The sequence below is a fragment of the Balearica regulorum genome, chromosome 21 (genome assembly GCF_011004875.1).
Source record: "Balearica regulorum gibbericeps isolate bBalReg1 chromosome 21, bBalReg1.pri, whole genome shotgun sequence".
Classification (NCBI taxonomy): domain Eukaryota; kingdom Metazoa; phylum Chordata; class Aves; order Gruiformes; family Gruidae; genus Balearica; species Balearica regulorum.
This window is the reverse complement of record NC_046204.1, coordinates 5,638,322-5,653,059: the sequence shown is the minus strand read 5'-3', so window position 1 is coordinate 5,653,059 and position 14,738 is coordinate 5,638,322. Positions and strand designations below refer to the sequence as shown.

At 44.9% G+C, this 14,738-nt stretch overlaps 1 protein-coding gene across 1 annotated transcript; it reads left to right on the top strand.

Annotated features, from left to right (window-relative positions):
• The first annotated feature begins 9,574 nt into the window (after positions 1 to 9,574).
• LOC104642270 (MBL associated serine protease 2) lies at positions 9,575 to 14,738 on the top strand. Its single transcript, XM_010311191.2, has 5 exons — positions 9,575 to 9,623; positions 9,907 to 10,126; positions 11,512 to 11,689; positions 11,937 to 12,068; positions 13,864 to 14,738. The coding sequence occupies exons 1-5, from the start codon at positions 9,619 to 9,621 to the stop codon at positions 13,866 to 13,868; spliced, it is 540 nt and encodes a 179-aa protein (XP_010309493.1). The 5' UTR covers positions 9,575 to 9,618; the 3' UTR covers positions 13,869 to 14,738.

Below are 14,738 nucleotides of genomic sequence, written 5' to 3'. Positions count from 1 at the left end.
AGCTGGCACTTAAAAGACGAATTGTAATGAAGGCTGAGAGATTTGAGGAGAATTGTTTCCCGGAATCCCATCCCATTTTCACACGTGCACATACAGATGCTTGTCCTGTCCCTCAGAAACATTTAACTAGGCTTCACCTTTCTGGGAAGATAGACTGCCTGGTAAATGAGATGTCATGGGCAAACACTGTCCTAGCATTAAGGGGATTATTTCCAAATTATTTGAAAAGACTTAGCAGGAGTGCAGAAACCGTAAATAACAAGGAGCACTTTGGAAAGTCAGAGACAGCCTCATGAGCCCTTGGGAACTTCCCAATGTGCAGAATGCAAGGTAACTCCATCTCCTAGGGTGTACCACAGAACAAGTGGGTCACCAAAGCAGTCAGCAAAGGGAAGTTCGTTCTGCGTGGCTTCCCAGATCACTCTGGTAATGCAGGCTGCAACCAAGTCCTGTCTAATCTGCATGGAATTGAGTATGAGATGCCCCAGGCTGGCCAAAAGAGCAAGTTAGTATAAGAGGTGTGTGAAAAGCTGTTTGCAAAACAGTACTGGGCTATAGGCTTGCAGTGGCAACTTATGACACAGGACACTTGGCCCAAAATACAGATGGCTCCCATCTTGCAGCAGATGTTTGCCTACTGCATACCTTAACTCTGCACATTTGTTGGTGAGTGTACGGCACTGCACTGATGTCATCTAAAAGATGAGCTTGGTTTTCCCACAAATTATGTGGAAGCGTTTGACTCTTCTCTGGCATTTGGACTCTGCTTATGCCCATTTGTTCTTCGAATACAAATAGTATTAACAAGAAGAATAACTTGAAGAATGAGGAGTCCTGCTGGGAGATGACCCTTGATTGCCATGCCCGTTGCACAGTCCCCTCAGTCAAGTTTTCTCACGTGTGGCTGTGGAGGCTCCTTGTGCTGTGTCTGCACAAAGCCTTCATATTTAGTAAACCAGTTTAATTTATCATTACTATCTGTATTGCAGGAGGCAGTACAGTCCCTCAGCTGAGGCTGGTTCAACAGCCTGTCAGGCCTTCTTTTAACAGAAAGTCTGCCCAAAAAAATGCCGCTTCTCATGCTGAAGATCTTTCAGTAGGAGTAGAAGAGGTGAGATAGGAGGAAAGTGGGAGAACATGCAAGTGACTGTCAAGGCCATCAGCAGAATAGCAGCACTAGGACATTGATCTGTAGACTTCCAGATTCAGTTAAACCGAAAGTTTGCAACTTTGAATTCCTCACCTGTGTGAAGATTGCAGTGTATTAGTGGGGAATATTACAGTGATACATGAAAAAAAACCTCACTGACTTTGGAGACTTTCTTAAATGAAAATATGTTTCAAAGCGAAAAACCATTTGGCCCATCTGTGTCCCATTACTAAGCTGGGGCCGTCATCCATTTTCATTAGACAGGGCCTGAGCATGTGGGTGGGGACAGAGGCCCAGGCAGCTGCCCTGGACACCAGGCTAAAAAGCACCATATGGAAAAGCCTAATGTATGTTAACAGGCATCAGAGACCAAAATTGAAAGAATAATGGCCCATCCACATGCAGTAGCCTCAGTGAGACAAACTCTCAGCACCAATCTGTCAGCTGCAATTTTGGGTCATTACAGTGCTGCTAAGCAGAGGCTAACAGACAAGTTAGAGTAATCTGACTTCAGCAAAAATAATTCTTCCAGCCGTGCTAGTCCTCTGGCTCAGTTTCCTCCTTGCTAACATACATCAAACAAAATATCTTCCTTTCCCCAGAGGTTCTTCCTACCAGGCCTCAGGGGATCCCAGCCAAACATTTAAATTACATGCAATGATATTTTAATTTGCTGGCTGCTTGGTGGCTCTGTATTGCTCTTGCCACTTCAGGTAAACACATGCTATAGCAAGACTGTTTCCCTTTTGCCTGCCCCACAGAAGAGTACCTAAAGTATTTTCATTGTGACCTCCCAGAGTTTCTTCCTTTAGTTTTAATTGTTAGCTAAAAAGGCTCGGAGCTTGCTATAACTGTTCAATTCTCTGTGCTGTGAGTGCCTTGGCATTCAGGTTAGAATCCGGGTTAGATCCCATGTCCTTGTACCAAGTTAACTCTGTACATAGCCAAATGATTTTGTTTGCAGTGGAGCTGAGCATTGCTGGAGAAAAGTAAGCTCTTACAACTGTTCGGTGGCTAGCGGAAGTCACTGGCAGATATTATGGCTGGGGCAATTCTGGGGCAATTCAGGATAGACTTTCATAGACTCTGTGTCTAATTTTAAATTAGAGGGTTAGCATCCAGTAAGTCTCCCTTCACTTGCCAGCAGGCCCAATGCCTCCAGAGTATGTCAACAATTTCTGGTGGGCTTTTTCTGCATGCAGCTTTGAGACTCAACAAGTGGTGGGCCTGCTGTTAGTAGGTAAAAACAGGTGGCAGTATGTCCAGCAGGTGTGAAGAAGTCACATATGTAATCACTTATGCTCAGCAGTCAGGTAACCTCTTAATCCAGGGAGTATTTGAGTACTAACAAACACCTGAGCATTTGGTTTTGTACAGCCATGTTATAGCTCTGTCTATCTCTGAAATGCAGATTTTTCTGAGACAGAATACAGTGCTTTGTTGGCATGAGCTAATTCCGCCTTTGTAATACTTCTGTTTAATTGTGTTTTGTTGAAAACTGTATTTAAAAGCTGTTCTTTTCTTTTTGCAGATTCCCTCTATTGTTCGAGCTTTAGTCATGACTCCTGCTGAAACTTCAGTGTTGTGTTGAAAAGTGAGGAGAAGGAAGCCCAGGTGAGTGTCCCACTCATTTAAAAGACAGAGTTAATTTTCTCTATGAAACAATAGCAATTTCACCACAAATCCAAGTGTTTCACATTGCCTGCACACAGGAGCAAAGGATGTTTTGCTGGTTATTGCTTTGTGAAGTTTTCTGTGAGAGAAGCAAAAATGAGCAAAGAAGCTGAGCAGTGAAGTGTCCATGTAGCACAGAACTCTTGCTCTGCATTTTGGTGGGCTTGCTGGTTTGGGGTTTTTTTTTTTTCCCTAGGGCAAGGAACAAGAGCTTTAGGGTGGAATTCTGGCAAAAATGAGCTTAGATCTAGGCTGAAAAACACTGGTTTGAACACTTCTAGTTCTTTTGGGCAGAACCAGATGAGACATTCCTGCCTTAAAAATAAGATAGATAAGGCCAGTCTTTGTAAAAGGCAATGCATCTAGAAGGTACCTAGTACCTAGAAGGTATCCGTAATTTCTCCTCCAAAGAGAACAATCAGGGATCCCAGAGTTCTTTGAAGGGGGGTTGATTCGAATAGTTGGGAAAGGCATATTATTCCATTGAGGTGGTATGCAAAAGTTGAGCACAGCTGGTTGCTTGGTAGGTCTGTTTTTTCTCCTGGAGTGCTACAGGCATTTTAATATACAGGTTCTGATTGATGCGACTGTTGGCTCTGACACGGCCTTCAATCTGTTTTCTCCAAGGCAGGAATGAGGTCGTGTATATTCAGGGAGGGATTTAGCCAAAGGGAAGATTTGTCCATTTCGATGTATCATACAAACTCTTTACTGTCTGAGCAATAGCTCTTATTTTGGGAGTGCTTTGGGCTGGCTTTACTGTTTATCTAGATTAGTGGGGTAATAGCCTCTTTGTTAGGAAAAAATGAGGTTATGGACAATTGCAGAGGAAGACAAATGGTGAAAAATGTTTTTGAGTTGAACAGGGATGAGTAGAAAATGCATTTGGATGTATATATGGAGAAGGAGCCTGTTGAAAGTGGGTTTAATGAATTTGCTAGTCCTAATGCTGTTGAAACCTATTCTTCAACACATTTCTCAGCTTCTCCCTGAGAGGGGTGGGAGCCTCAGGAATTTACTGTCTCCTCCAGTCTCAGCAAGTTACACATTTGGGAGGTGAATACAGTTCTGCACAGTGGTAATTATTGCATGTAGAGGAAGAGTACTCATGGAAAAGGAAGCAAGAAATGAAATGGAGGTGGAAATAGAGACAAGCCAAGATCTGAGTTCCAAAAGCAGACCTTGTGCTCTCAGCTGAGAGCAACTTGCCTGCTGTAGTTTTGGTGTGGAAGATGAAGTCTGGGTTCCCCTTCTTTGAGAAACCAGGACTTCATCCCAAACTTAGTGGTGGTCACTGTACTCTGCAGAGTCTGGTTCTGCAGATAGGAAAAAGTTTAAGGTTTGTTTAAGAAAGGATATAACAGTGGGGGATACAAGGAAGCTCCTGCAGGAGATGGATATGGTTCTTCTGCCAAGCTTGCTTTTCAGTTCTCCCTTGACAAAGATTGATTTTGGAGAGAGCCTGCTGCTCAAGTGGATCCTGTTGTTGGAGCCTGTGCGCTGGGGGGAATGGCACATGCTAATAGCCTTTTCTAAGCTGGCAAGTGACTTTCCAGGCCTTCCAGTCATCCTGGCAGGTGTGTAACCCCAAACTACTCTCTCTAAATGAGATTGTCATTCCTGAGTGCTGTTCTGGGAGCTGAAAAGTCTCTTAATTACTTTGCAGGGCCAAGCTGCTTGCTGAATAAGGCTATGATAGGGTTGGGGGAGGCTTTTCATTAGCCTCACTATTTACAATAGGGAGTTCCTGATGGGCTCATCCTTGATTGGTCTTTGTGTCCTCTAGTACAGAGATTTCTTGTATTTTTCTTGCTTTTCTTTGTTTTTGTCCCCACTCTGCCTTCCGTGCTTTGAGACTTCATGTTGGACAAGAGATACATGTTAGACGTGTGTTATTCACCCACTCCCTTTGTTCCTCTTAGCTGTTTGGAGGCAGGCTTACCCAAGGAAAGCGTGTTGGCTGTGCCTGCAACATGCATAGCATCTTTGGAGAGAAGACAGCACTGTATTTCATAGCTTTGGCTCTAGCTTTATCTGAATTGTAACCAAATTCTCTTCCCAGCACAAACAGCTGCTCCAGTGAAGTCAGAGACTTGGAGCCAGCCCAGCAGACATGCTGCAGCTACCAAAGATGTGGGTGGGAGCGAGACAGTAGCTTTGTGAGCTAGTTAAATTTTTGAGAGCCAGGCTAATGGGACTGGGGAGACAGGCAAGGGGAAGAGAGATTCTGACCTACGCAGGTCTTATGCTGTCTTCCCCATGGCAGAGTGGGAGTTTTTTCCAGGAGAAGGCAGAGTGATGTGACCAGCATCTCTTACTTGTGTGCCATCATATCCTCTCCCCAAGGGGATGACTGTGTGCAGTACAGGGGTTTGCCCTGGTATTTGTATAATCACGTGCGTAAATACATATACATACATCCATGCAGTGGTTGAAATGGACTGGCATACATGAAAACTGTGCTGTTGGATTCTGCAGCTCTGTAGTTGGAACAGAAGTTATACAGGTATTTGCACCTTATCATTTTGATGGTGTACACATACATAATGTATAAATTGTGTGTGTGTCGTTGCTAACACGTGCATGCACATGTGCACACACACAGAGACACATGTTCAAAGACACTCAGAGCTTTGTGGTGCTGCTGGAGAGGTCATGTTTCACAGCCTGAGACCAGCCCCACACAGATGACAGTTACCTTTGTTTTTGAGAGCTCTGTTCATGCCAGAGGAGCAAAGCTGTAGTCTAGTATCTTTACCCCAGAACTTTTGTTGATCTTCCTAGATGATTTGAGCTCAGATCCGAGTGCTTTCAGGTGAGGATGACCCTGTAGAATTGCATTGGCTGTCCTCTGAAGTCAGTTAGTGCAGCGTAGAGAGGACAAGTCCAGTGATTTTTTCGCTGCTGGAAAAATGTGCCTTAGCACTCTGTAGCAGCTGGAGTCCACCTTTGCAAACAGAATATAAAACAATCCAGTAGCGGTAGAGAGCATGGGAAGGAGGAAAGCATGACCTAACTGAAGAGAGAAAGTATCTTGCCCCATTGCATGAGCTTTCTCTGCTATTTTTGCCCTGGCAAGATTATTTTTTCCCTGTTTCACAGCAGCCAGGCTCTTCCCCCTGCCCCACTCTATGCTCTGCTTGCTCCATCTGTGTGCTTGTCTTTTGATGTCAGTCACGCTATTTGATTTGTAATAGGAAGCAGAACTCCTTTTCCTTTGTTGCATGTTCCCCCCAGTGCTCCAAACCCCTCAATGCAGGAGGATTGCATTTAGCCACAGAACAGCAAGCATCCAAGCAATCTCTTAGGGCTCTGCAGAGGCAGCTGGCATTTGAGAAATAAGGGGCAGTCGGGAGCAATGTCTTCGGGGATCACAGCAAGCAGCTATTACGCTCGTTTGCTCTCCTGGTTTGTGACGCAAGGATAGCCACTGCTATGTTAGATGGCTGCACTGTCTCATCTTAGAAGCTGGGAAGGCCTGCGCATGCTTTTCCTCCATTCGTTAACCAGCCTCTTGCTTTGGCACTGTACCTGTGTTTCAGATCTGGAGGCACGTTTAGATGCTCACTGTCCTGTTTGTTACACCTGAAACATCTGCTCCTGACTCTGGTCAGTCGTTGCAGTGCTTTTCATGGAATTGCTGTCAGAACGCAGGCGCTGCCTTTCAAAGGCCCAGAGGCGGTTTTCTCCCCTGGCACAAGATGATTTTCTGAGGCAGTGTGTGGTTTTGCATGGTGTATTTGAGAATAGAGCTGTCTGGGACTTTTTTGGTTAAGTGGATGTGGGGCTGTAGTGACTTCATTTTTACAGGACCTCAGGCTTTGTCACAGCTGAAGCCCTTTCTGTAGGAACATAGCTTTGGCAGAATGTACCTCAGGTAACATTTTTCCAGTTTTAAAACTTGAGGTCAGAGGGAAATCTGAAGAGCTGCCCCGGGACTTAGCCTGGATCTTGCACAACTTTGATGAAGGCCGTAGCTGCACAGCTGGTTTCCAGCCTTCTCTTGTCAGTGGGTTTCTGTTGCTGTCTGGTTTTGTCGGGAAAGTGGAGATCAGGTCTTTGGATCTTAGTAGTACCAGCCCGAGGGGCACTGTTTTGGCTGAGCAGCTCTGCTCTTGCTAATTTATTTATGTGTGTGGCTTAGCTGTCTGCACTTGCTGTTGCCACAGGAGGAATTTGAAACCTTTTCTTGACAGACCTCAGTGATAAGTAGTAAAAGCATATTTTGAGAGACTGTACAGGGTCTGAGGAGAGTATGGGCTCATATGAGGTCTCTCCAGTATCTCTGTGTCCTTCCTCCATTCCACAGAACATTTCTTTGTTTGTTTTTCAAGGGGAAGTTCTTTTTCTGAACCTTGGCTTTCACAGTTGGTGGTTCTCTTAAAAATAACGGCTTGCCTTTGTGCTACCTCAGCATGGAAGGAGATGGGCACAAGCTAGGCAGACTTCTCAAGAGACATCTGTCATTTCAGATAACACCCAAGCTTCCTAAAGTGGATCAGTAACTCAGCAAGTTACAGAGTGCTGGTAACTGCAGTTACATGGATGTAGTCCACTCAGCCGTCAGGCTGGCTTAATCCTGTGCAGTCAAAAGGGAAATTGTGGGCAAGAGCAGCATCTGTGGGGCCTGAGGTTAGCTATCATGGTGCTCTCAAGATACTGCTGCACCTGGCTAGCTGATGCCCAGCAGCCTTTTGGAGGCAGAAGGTTTCTGGGCAAAGAAACAGGGACAACATTTTTGGCATTGTTTGCATCAGGTGCTGAGGACTAAAATCACAGCAGTCTTGTCTCTCCACAGACCATGCCAGAGGAAAGCCAGTATGTGCAACAAACATTCGCTTTCTCGGTCTCCAGGATTACAGTTTATTAATTCAGCTTTCTTATTTCAGTGCTAGGCAGCAACCATCAGCTTCAGTGGCCTCATCAGATTCTGGGGCTGCGAGAAACTGTTCAGACCTAGGATCAGAATTGACTCCTCGTGCCTCTGCTACTGAACTGAGCAGGAAGCCTGATGTGGGACACTTCTGGAAGTATTTATGTCTGTGGGAATCAGGTACTAGCTCAGTTAGGCACAGATTGATTTTTTGCAAAATTTTCTCTCTCTTCCCTTGTTTCCAGCCAGTATAAACTCCACATCTTGCATGTGTTGATAGGATCATTTTAGCACCTAGTGTGCCATACATAGGAAAAGCTAGTCCCATCTGGGTTCTTGTCTGTTAACCGTGCTTGTAGGTACTGCTGCTACACAATTAATTGTTACTGCTACTGGTTTCTCCTTCGTTTTTATTAAATGGTGTTTTCTGTTTGCAGTCTGCTGAATGGTTTGTTGGCTTTAGTTTTGTTCATGTAATAAGTCCTGCTTTCCTGCCAGCACCAGCTTCACCGCCTGGGGTAATGACTTTTTGGCTATTCAAAAATGAGTATCAAAAGGTGTCCATTTAATTACAGGATATCTCAGTGTATATTTCCTGCCTGTGCAGTGTGGTAATCTGTTCCCTACTGCAAATCAGTTTTCCTGCTCTCTGTCCATTTTTGTCAGGGAAGAGGTGGGACATAGGATCAGCATTAACATACCTGGCTTTTCACCCTCTATGCCTATCTCTGTATGTGCTGGAATAGGAGGTTTGTGGGAAACCCAAACACTGACTTGGAAAGAAACAGTCTGCAAGCAGTGGAATTAATAAAGCTTTATGTCGTATTGCATTTGCTCTCTCAGTTGAATTCCCTGATGTCTTATAGTGGTGTGAAATCCCTGTGTGGATCCACAATTGTTTAAAAGAAATTTGAGTTCATTTTCAGTTTTTTTCCTCAGAGAATCCCCAGTAATAGGAATTCTTTTTTTTTTTTTTTTTTTTTTATCCATGCTCCTGTCTCCGTTGCAGTGCCATCCTTGGAACTGCTTCTCTTCTGCCAAATTTGGTAGAAATTGACTGTTGGGCTTTTAAAGTTAGTAAGCTACCTTACACAGGCAGATGTGAGCACAGGGGATTTTTGTTTTGTTTCTGTAGCAAGCCAGGTTCAAAAGACATAATTTCTTAAGCTTGCCTTTTTACCTTATGGGTATTTCAGGATGGACAGGATAGAAAGCACTCCATGTGTATGAACAAGGCATGGAGCAGGTTTCAGTCAACACAGGCTTGCATTGGCTTAAAATGTGCAGCTGGGAGCTGGAAGACTTTGGCATCTCTTAAACTTGTGCCTGTGTGCACTGTAGCGTGGAGTCACCTGAATATTCCTGTCCCATTACACAGAACCATCTAACCAGACTCACTATTCTGAAATCCTGTAATGTGCCGCATTATTTTGTTTTCAACACCTGCCTGCTCTGACAGCAGAAGAAACTGTACTTCCAATAACATGCTGTTTGCATTAATAGTAATTGTAGATCAGTTGGTTAAAGGCAAAGAGCATTGCCCAGCTCCCCTCACTCCCCCACACGGACATTGGAACCGCTCTGTACCTCCTCCCACTGCCTGCCTTCCCACAGAGCTGTGATACTATGACTTCCTCCAAGAGCCTGCAGCGTTCCTAATCCATCCGCTCCATCTCTGTCTGCCTCTCCCTGTGATTGACTGAGGCCTCATGCGCTGAACATAAGCCTGGTTTTAGTAATTGCTGTTCCCAGAACTCAGCAGGCTGAAGGGGGTGGAAGGGAGATAAACATCAGAGTTCAACATCCAGACAAACACAGCAGAGCACACACAATAAATACATCCGCCCCCAAATGCAAATATATCAGAAGAGGTTCCTTCCCCAGGGCTCAGCAGAGCAGGCTCAGACAGGAGAGCAACACGATGAGGTGAGTGCAGTCCCAGGGACCTCCCCAGCTCCTCTGGCCACTTGGCTTTGTGCAGGCCTTAGAAGGCGCAAGCGTGATTCTTGTCTTGTTTAGCTGTTACTACAGTATGACTCCACTGATACCTGCTGATTTCTTCCATTCTCAAGTGAGAAGGGTGTTGGGTACAAAGATTTCAGCTAGTGCTAAGATATCTGATTTGGTATCAAGACTGGCAACTTGAATGTGTGGCTTTTGGAATACGATCTGAGTTGATGCTCTGTTAATCTCTGTTCCTTTGACACAGGCTGTTTGTCTTGCTAGCTATGCTTTACAGTGGAACAAGCAGCAGCATTGTGCTGCAGAAAATGTATGGGAGGATCACGTCCCCCAACTTCCCAAATGTCTACCCAAATCACAAGGAGAGAATCTGGAATATTACTGTCCCCAAGGGATATTCTGTCCGCATCTACTTCACCCATTTCAACCTGGAGCTGTCCTACCTGTGTGAATACGATTATGTGAAGGTATGTGTAGAGCAGGGCAATGTGTAGCAGGTTAAGTTGTTAAAGACTGTGTATATGTGATCCTGGACACATGCAGGACCAACATAACTGTTGTAAGCGCTTGATTCTAGTCTGCTAGTAAAGTTCAGGCTCAGCTGATTTTAAATGATGTGCTTATTGAGGCCCACAGGACTGGGAAGTAGAACTGGTTGTCATGTTGGAACATCTGAAACTTGAGTTGTTTGTGTTCAGAAAATTCTGATGTTGTTCTCTTGTGAAGCAAAAGGTTTGAAATTTTGCCCAAAACAACATTTGAGCTTCATGTTGCTGAAGTTACAGTGTGTGTTTTAAATTAACGAGTAGTGCTTTACACAGCGTATAATGGGAGACTGTAAAAGTGTAAGTGATGGTCTAAACAAGATACTGTCAGCTTGTCTAAATGTGCACTTGCAACACTTGCTGTGGTGTGCTTGCTAGCTAATGTGAGAAAAAAAAACTCAGGAGAAGAAACAAAGATACTGTCTTTGGGAAGTGTTTGGGTGATCAGTCTGTCCCTGAAAAGTTTGTACTTGCGTGCTAGCGTGTGCTCTAGTCTGTGGCCTCGTCACTGATTCGAGGCCACGCTACCTCTGCACTTGTTTTGTTGTTTGCAGGGGCCTGATATACATTAAAAAGGGAGTTGCGTATGCAGGGAGTACGCAAAACCAATGCATTAGCAGTACTTTTGAATCTGATGGAAACAAATCAGGCAGCCTTGATCCCATTTAGGAAGATCTCGTTTCTATGGTTTTATATGGCAAGTTGCTCCCATTCCCCAAATCCGTGTTGTTCTTCATGTAATTTCCTTTGGGCAGGACAGACTAGTCATTTCTGGTAGGTCTGTAGTTCTGTTGCTATCATACACAACATGAACCCCATGTATCAGAACATTTCTCTTGTATTAAAAACACAAGATAAATTAAGAGCTGTAACTGTAGTAAGTGAATCATAGACCAAGTGAGTCACTAGTTTAAAGAGACCTTTTACTATACATTTGAATTTGTCAGTGTATGAAACCTTTTTACCTCAGTTGTCTCTGGCTTTACCAAGATGTGATTGTTACTGAGAGTGCCAAGTTACAAGAGCATTATAAACAAAGCATGCCGCTGATAGCCCAGGCTGGCATCACAGCTTTATGTGGGCCTCTGAAAGGAAAAAGGGAGACAAAATTATGGGCTTCAGTCACAGAGAACAGGGGAAATCTTCTCTTATGCCTCCCTGGATCTGGACTGACCTCCAGAAGCATCTTTTGAGAGTATCCAAGCCTTCCTTCTCACACCATTAAACACATTTTCCAAGCCGTGGCAGCAAATTGGGAAGAGCAAAGGTCTGTGCTCGTCTGGTAGATTTGTCTGTCCGTTTTGCAGCTGAGCTCTGGTGGGAGGACCTTGGCTGCGCTGTGTGGAAAGGATAGTACAGACACTGAGGAGGCTCCGGGCAACAAGACATACGTCTCCATTGACAACAACCTCATGGTAGTGTTTCGGTCTGACTACTCCAATGAGAAACCATTCACGGGCTTTGAGGCCTTTTATGCTGCTGAAGGTAAGAGACCAGCCCCTCTTGTAGATGAGACGCAGCTACGGTGGGGTTGGTGCTTCCTTGTGCTCTCATGGACCATGGCTGCTGGGGTAAGGTGGGAGAGGGCAGTCTCATTGTACGGAGGCAGATGCAAACCGGCACCGCAACCAAAGGCAAACAAGCCAACCTCACAAAACACAGAGTTGGCTCAGACCACGATAAAGTGTTGTTGAAGGATATTGGTTGCCTAATTCTGTGCTTTACCCATTAGATATTGATGAGTGCAAACAGCTGTTTGATGGTGAACCCCTCTGCAATCATCATTGTCACAACTACGTGGGGGGCTACTATTGTAGCTGTCGGGTTGGCTACACACTGCATGAAAACAAGAGGACATGCACAGGTGAGCTCTTGATAGATCAGGAGATACTTCCCTACGTATAACATCCACTTAAATCCAGTCCCGAAACTAGCATTGAGGTGAAAGCAGTGGTGTTTTGTTGAATGGAGAAGCAAGAAACTTGTCTTACACTGCCCACTGCAGACACTTTCAGTCTTCATGGCCATCAGTGCAGCTGGCCTTGCAACACCGAGTATATCTTGGTCCCTGGGTACTGCGATACTGAGTATTTCGGACCCAAATTAGTAAATGTGTTGGGAAAATGAACAATAAAGTTGCAAAGTCTAATGGAGAAATAGTTTGCTTACTTTCCCTGGAAGGACACAGGCCAAAAAGCAGCACATATCACTGACACCAGATACAGTGATCCACTCATTAAATGGGAGACAAGGCCGTGCGCAGATCTCTTGTTCAGAAGGGGATACAGCATGAGGTTTACCTAGCTGACTTCTGCCTGGCTCTGCTTCTCAGTTCACAACTAGGAAAAGCTTATGTGTCGTCAGGCAGCGAAATGTCTGAATCAGCGCAGTGATTGACACCGCAGGATTCACTCTGCAGTGAAATGTGTGCCTACACGTGGTGTCAGATTCATCCTTTGTGGGTGCAGCTTTGCCCACCTGGAGCTGAATCCTGTCTGGAAAGAACCAGCACACATACTGGCTCACTAAATACTGTCATAGGTGGGAAGATAGTTTCTTTGAGCTCTCCAGTGCTGAAATGCAGAATCGGATCTAACTTCCCGTGCTTAAGGCCGCCTTGGCATTTAGCTTCCCAACTCCAGCCTATTTGTCGATTCTCTCCCCCCAGGGAGATGGGGGAGAGAATCAGAAGAGTAAAAGCGAGAAAAGTTGTGGGTTGAGGTAAAGACAGTTTAATAGGTAAAGCAAAAGTCACACACGCAAGCAAAGCAAAACAAGGAATTCATTCTCCACTTCCCATCGGCAGGCAGGCGTTCAGCCATCTCCTGGAAAGCAGGGCTCCATCATGCATAACGATTACTTGGGAACATCCCTTTGGTCAGTCGGTGTCAGCTGTCCCAGCTGTGTCTCCTCCCAACTTCTTGCGCATCCCCAGCCTGCTCACTGGTGAGGAGATGTGAGAAGCAGAAAAGGCCTTGACTCTGTGTAAGCACTGCTCAGCAGTAACTAAAACATCCCTGTGTTATCAACACTGTTTTCAGCACAAATCCAAATCTTAGCCCCATACTAGCTACTATGAAGAAAATTAACTCTACTCTAGCCAAGACCAGCACACTATTACAAACCCTCTCCATGGCTGCCTGGATCTGATTCAAGATTCAGACTCCTCATATCTCCAGTGTATTGGAACAGGCCTATTCATTCAACCTCCCCTTCCTAAAGAGATGGCTTTTAGCACAAGTATATGGATGTACTTACACTGTAAAGTGTGTGCCTGGTCTTAATGTGGAAGTGTGAAATGAATAGCTGTGAACTAGCAGCTTTGCTTTGACTATTCATGTGTGCACACTTATGACCCCTCCTTAGCATAAAGGTAGCAGAGGGAGCTTATCAGCGATATTGAAGGGCCAGGCTGCCCCGATGGGTGGAGATGAGCACATTGGGAATTGCTGTGGTTCAGCTGATGTGCTGAAACCTGTTTGTATTTCAGAAGCCTTTAGATGCAAGCGCTGAAGCCACTTCCAGCTGCTGGGCTGCAAAGTAAAGATCTCTGCAGCTCACCTTGATGAGATGAGGGCAAAAGCTGCCCCTTTGATTTTTGAGCTCCTGTCTGAGCAGGCTGATATTGACAGGCTCTTTTTTTCTCCTTTATTTTCCAGCATGAGATAATTAAGCTTCTCCTCGCTTAGGCAGAGATGGAGACAGATGTGCTGGGAAGAGCTGGTTTGCCCTCCCTCCTGACCTGCCTGTTGCAGTCTGCCCAAGGGCTGCAGGTTTCTCTTGCTCCGTGACTTGTATGTCTTGGTTCCTTGCCTTTCAGACCTGCCTCCTGCAGACAATAAAGAGGCTGTTCCTTGTTGAAAGCTGATGGCAGCCTCTGGGGCATTCATTTTCTATTCGTTTTCTTGCATTTCCCATGTGTCAGTATGGAAAGAAGAAGGTAGATAAGGCAGGAGCTGTAAGAGAGAAGCCATTGTGAAAGGCCCCTGAGCATCACAGCTACCTGAAGACTTGCATTTTTTTTCCAGCTCTTTTTGCTTGACCTTCCATAGTTCTTAAACAAGACCAGAACCATGCATTTGTTCCCTAATGTTCCTTTTAGATATGCTCTTGTCTGTACTCAGATTTGTAGATTGAAACTATTTCTATTCAGAGCCCATTCACTCTTTGGAAAGGTTTGAACATTTTTTTTATTATTATTCAAATTTTGTGACTCTGGCCATATCTCCCATTGGGAACCTAGCTTTATGGCTGAAATGTGGTGAGCAAAACCTCAGAGTTCTAGGAGTTTGGTAAAGTAATATGAATGTCACCAGGGTAGCTTACGTGTCTTGCCTTCATACAAGGGAAGGAAGGCAACAGTGCCCTCCCCACAATAGATTCAACATAAGGAATGCTGTTATGCGCAATTGCTTGTGGTGTTGATTGATACTGTCTCAGCCCTCACAGTGCCTCTCACTGCTCCACATTAATATCCATTTATTGTGCTTTTAAACTATACCCTCTTTGGACAGGGACCATCTTCTTGAAACAT